Here is a 5,459-nt window from a genome sequence, read left to right as displayed (position 1 = left end):
GGTTCAGGCCCCACAAGGGCTGTTCTGACAGCTCAGAGCCTGGAGCCTGCTTCAGGTTCTGTGTCTCCCTCTCTCTCTGCCCTTGCCCTGCTCATGCTCTGTCTCTCTATCTCAAAAATAAAATAAACATTAAAAAAATAAAAACAAACCACAACATCAAATAAAGGAAGCTACATCCTAGTAGCGTTTTGGTTTTCTTGTTGAAAGAAGCTTGATAGAATAGAGAAAAAGGGGAAAGAGAAGGAAGAAAGGAAAAAAAGTAAGAAAAAATTTTTAATTAAAAAATTGTATAATAAAATAGAATAAAATGGGGCTCCTGGGTGGCTCAGTTGATTAAGCGACCAACTTCGGCTCAGGTCACAATCTTGCAGTTTGTGAGTTTGAGCCCCATGTCAGGTTCTGTGCTGACAGCTCGGAACCTGGAGCCTACTTCAGATTCTATTTCTCCCCCTCTCTCTCTACTCCTCCCCTGCTCACACTCTGTGTCTCTCTCTCAATAATAAATAAATGTTTAAAAAAATAGAATAAAATGAAATAAAGAAAATGAAATGGAATAAAAAATTCGAAAAATAAAAATAAAGTAAAAAATAATAAAAAAATAAAATTTTAAAAAGAAAATAAAAATAAAATTTTCTATTTCTGTATCCAAGAAAAAGAAAAGAAAGGGAAAAAACAATTTAAACCAAAACAGAAGCAAAAAAAAACCCCAAGAAAACAAATGAACCAGCAAACAGAATGAAACCTAAATAAAGTTAAATTCAGTTTCCCCTAGAATTGAAACTATGAAGCTCTCTATAGTTCATATATCAAGCAGGTGGAGGGACTTGTGCTTGTTTTCTGGATGTCTTGGAGGGCACAGTTGGATGGGGCTTGGATAAACAGCTCTGTTCTCCACTAGATGGTGCTGCTTAGCTTCCTGGGATAGATCAGTGTGGTGCACATGCCCATGCATGTGCATGTGCGTGCATGTGTACATGGGAAAGGTGGAAGTGGCTTCTCCCAGCTCCCTAGTCTCTGGCATGGGAACTTCCTGCTCTCATCAACCCACCATAATGCAGCCCTTCTTTGTGTCAGGACTCCATCCACTCCCCAACTCTATCCTATTCCTGTCCAAGCCATCTGCCTACCAGGTGGCACCTCCAGAGTTTTATCTCAGATGGTGTTGTGTTTCAAAACTCCATACTTCAGAGACCCCTGCAGCTTAGACCCATGCTGGTTCTCCGGGGGAGGGTCTTGCTGAGCAATGTCTTGTGCTGTTGCCCAGTGGTAGAGGGTCAGAGATTATGGCATAGCACAACACACAGTCAGTGCCTGGTTTCACCACACTCTGGCTTCTTCGTCCCAAAACCAGCAAACCTGGCTGCTTTCAGGGGTCCCCTGGGACTTTTGCCTGTGGGGAGGCCATATGGCCTCAACCAAATGCACTCCAAGCAGGAAAACCACTCCTCCCTTCATGGCAAGTGGACCCCTCACACCACACAAACTGGAACCTGAGGATTCACCCTACTTCCTCATCAGAGCACTGCAAGACACTGAATTCTAAAACTTCAGACTCTGCACTCCTGGGAGAAGTGAAACCCCCTCCTTTCTCCCCATCAGTGGCTTTGGGGAACAGATCTCTTATTCAATCACCTGCAAGTGTTTTCACTTGTTCTCTTTCTTTCTCTCCAACTACTTTCAGGGAGTGTTTTTCCTATACTCTCCTGATGCAGCACACTCTCCCCCATTCTCTGTCCTCTCTTCCCCAAAACACCTCCCTACCTCTGTGGCTTTTCTCTCCCTCAGTTCACCTCTCCACACCACGCACTTCCAAGCTCTGTGGCTCAAGTTATGCAGATTTTTGTGCTATCCTCAGATCAATTTCCTAGGTATACAAAATTGTTTTGTGTGAATCTAGGTAAATTTCAGGGACGAAACAACCTGAGGGTCTCCATGCTGCTCTGTCATCTTAACCGTAAAGAAAGTAGTTTTATGAGTCCTCTGGAAATTGGGTATTTTTTTCTATCAGCATTTAAATGAAAATAAATAAATTCAAGTTTATGTGGGAAGCCAGAATTTACTTTTAATATTTAACTGTAAGATGAGTGACAGTATATGGTATGGAATAGAACTATTAACATGTGGTAGGCCTGTGCCCCAAACTAATCCTCAATTTTTATGAGATAATCCATAAAATATGCCAGCTACTTAATGATACTCTAATCATAGGATCAGTGGAAACAAGCCCAGATCATAATGAGATTCATGACATATTAAGGTAAGCCTTATTTTTGCTCTTCATTGGTTTTAGCATCATGGAAAAGAGAAGAATATTTCCAGGGAAAGGTTTTTCACTGGGATAAATATCCTGCACCTGCCTGTTGCCTTACAGACTTCTTTATTTCTATCTGTAGATCTGCTTCTCACCTCTTCATGCTGCCTACATCCTATTAGTCATGGCAGAGGAGTAGTTGCAGTAGATGTGGTGGTGGTTTAAGTAAAGCTCATGAGTCATTCAGAGTCTCAGCAAGAGACAAAAGGTACACACAAATGAGAGTCTCAGGAGAATTAAATGAAGTTGCCATTAACTGGCTTGTAGTTGAGGTGAAGGAAACAAAAATGGATGTTGAAAAAAATAGTGGAGACCAACATAATGACTTGATTGTGTTCTTGTCCAACATAAGGGAGAGAAGATTTTAAAAATATTCTTGGGTAAAACCATACAAGCTATAGCTATTGCAGATGGGCTACGTGGCGAATGCTTCATTGGCACATCCAGCCAGAACCCCAATGTCAAAGTGGGCTAGGAGAAGAATAAATAACTGAAACTCTCTTCTTGCACTCGAATCTCCTGCCAGTGATTCCCATTGGTACAACCTAAACTGGTGCTGGGAAAAAAGGAGCCCAGGTTACACAGTATATGAGCTTAAGACCTTTAGGGTATAAAACACTGCAGAAAGGGTGGATAGAGATCTGGAAAGGCAAATGGAACAAAAGATAGATTCTTTTGTGCATCTATATTTCTCTTTCTCTCACTCTCTCTGTCTCTCATTCTCTCTCTGTCTCTGTCTCTGTCTGTCTCTGTCTGTCTCTCTCTCTCTCCTCTTCATATCTGCCTACTCATCTGTATCCTTTGAGTTATGTTTATCCAGGTTTCGTCATATGGCCCTGTTCTATCCCAAGCCGCATCATAGACTGATTGGGCTTTGCTCATCTGAAGTATTTTCTATTCCTCCCTCTGCAGGCACATTATTGGAATGACACTTGTTCACACAGACAGACGTTGCTCCTAAGGAATGGTTATCAATAAACAAACATGATCTATAGCTCAAGTTATAGATCACTTATTTCTTTGGTTGTGTGTGAGTGTGCTTTTGTTATTATATTACATTTTAATTTAGGAGAGAGATATAAATATTATATTCTAGTTTTTATTCCATTTGATTGTTTTGGTAGAAAGTCTTTCCTATTCTCAAATTTATCCAGCTCTTATCAATATTTTGGAGCTACTGTGAATATTTTTTTGTTCTTGTTGTTGTTTTCAGATGGTTTTACAATGTGAAAAAGACATCTCAAAGGCATTGACTTTTCCCATCATATTTGAAATTAGCTGAAGTTCATGTACATCATGGAGAAGGTCTCTGGTGCCTTGTTTTCTTTTCTAAGCTCAAACAAAACACCTTTTGGAAGCCTGCCTTAAGTTCTTTAGTCCTAAGTGCATAAACCATAGGGTTGAGGGAAGGGGGGATGATGTTGTGCAGCACATTGAGTAGAACTGGAACCAAAGGGACCTTAGTTTCTGCCAGATGAGTTACTGAAATCACTACAACAACAGTGTAGAAGAATAGGATAAGGATCAGATGGGAGCTACAAGTGCTCAGAGCTTTGGAGGCAGCTTCAGCAGAATTCAGTTTAAGTACAGAGCGCAGAATCAAAGTGTATGACAATATTATAAGACCTAGGTCACTCCCCATTACAAGCCATGCCAGAACCAATTGGCAGATGCTGTTTGGCCTCCTGTCATCACAAGCCAGGCTGGTGACCCCAAGGTTAGAGCACAGGCAGTGCTCAATCTCATTCCTGGAACAATAATTACGCTGGGCTGCTAGCACTGGCACTGGAAGGGAAAACAAACTGTTTCTTAGTACCATGAGCACAGTAGCTCTTAAGATTAAGGCCTTGGTGACAATTGATGGGTAGCGAAGAGGGTGACAAATAGCTATGTATCTATCAAAAGCCATGCAGAGGAAGATACCAGACTCCATGCTCACAAAGCAGTGAATGGCATAGATCTGAGCAAAACACTCAGGAAGGCTGATGACCTTGGCATCAAACCAGAAGATGGCCAGGATCTTGGGCATGATGGTGGTGGCCAGGCCCATGTCCACCACAGAGAGGATGCCTAGGAAAGAGTACATAGGCTGCTGAAGAGCAGGGTCCTGGCAGATGGTGACGAGGATGAGGATATTAGCACCAATTGCTGAGAGGTAGAGTAGTGCCAATGGTAAGGAGAGCCAGTGTTGCCAGCTGTGAATGCCTGGGAGTCCCATCAGGATGAACTCAGACACCTGAAACTTGGAGCTATTAGAGCCTTTCAGAGATGCAGACATTGTTTCCTAAGAGGAAAAAAAAAAGATGGGTTTCAACGTTGCTTTCTTGGAGCCATATTATCATCAAACATTATTTTTAACCTATCTCCACGTAGCATAGTTGGTGCTGTAACCAAATGAACTCTGTTGTACATCCCTTACTATAATTTAAGATAAAGTACTATGAAGTTCTGGGGGTTTTATAGTAGAATCAAAACTTATAAGGAGCAATTATCACGGTTGACTATTGAGGGAGAATTCAGCATGCATCTCAAATCTCTATTTGCCTTATCCTTATTTATTTCAATTCGGGACCATCACAGCATTAAGGAGGGCACTTGTTGGGATGAGCACTGGAGGTTATATGTAAGTAATGAATAACTAAATTCTACTCATGAAACCATAATTACACTATGTTAACTAATCTGGATTTAAATAAAATTAAAAGAAAAGAGAAGAAAAGAAAAAAGAAAAGAAAAGGAAGGAAAGGAAAGGAAAAGGAAAGGAAAGAGAAAAGAAAAGAAAAAGAAAAGAAAATGGGACCATCACATAAATAAGATTCTAGTTTTTTTTCTTTTGAACTGTCTTCATCTCTTCAGAAATTTTGTGGAATCAAGTGGATGTGTGTTTTCTTCATATTGTCTCAATACTGCTTCAGATTTTTATTAACTGACTACAAGGAGACTTTTTAAATGCAGAATTATCGAAGATGAAATTTTGTAGTTTCACCATTCCTAGTTGTTATAGATGTCCATTAAGGTTTTATATAGCCTCCACAAATTTTATATCACAGACTTTAAGGATTTTCAAACATAAGTATGATGCAAATTAGAACAGAAATAACTTTTTTTAATATTCGACTTTATATCGACTTCTAAGAAGATCACAAAA

At 40.2% G+C, this 5,459-nt stretch overlaps 1 protein-coding gene across 1 annotated transcript; it reads right to left on the bottom strand.

Annotated features, from left to right (window-relative positions):
- Positions 1-3,605: 3,605 nt before the first annotated feature.
- LOC122231486 (olfactory receptor 56B1-like) lies at positions 3,606-4,589 on the bottom strand. Its single transcript, XM_042959611.1, has one exon. It carries the CDS (start codon positions 4,587-4,589, stop codon positions 3,606-3,608), a length of 984 nt encoding a protein of 327 aa, XP_042815545.1.
- Positions 4,590-5,459: the final 870 nt, after the last annotated feature.

This window comes from Panthera tigris, chromosome D1 (assembly GCF_018350195.1).
Source record: "Panthera tigris isolate Pti1 chromosome D1, P.tigris_Pti1_mat1.1, whole genome shotgun sequence".
Taxonomy (NCBI): domain Eukaryota; kingdom Metazoa; phylum Chordata; class Mammalia; order Carnivora; family Felidae; genus Panthera; species Panthera tigris.
The sequence above is the reverse complement of the archived record's forward strand: the minus strand, read 5'-3'. Positions and strand labels throughout refer to the sequence as shown.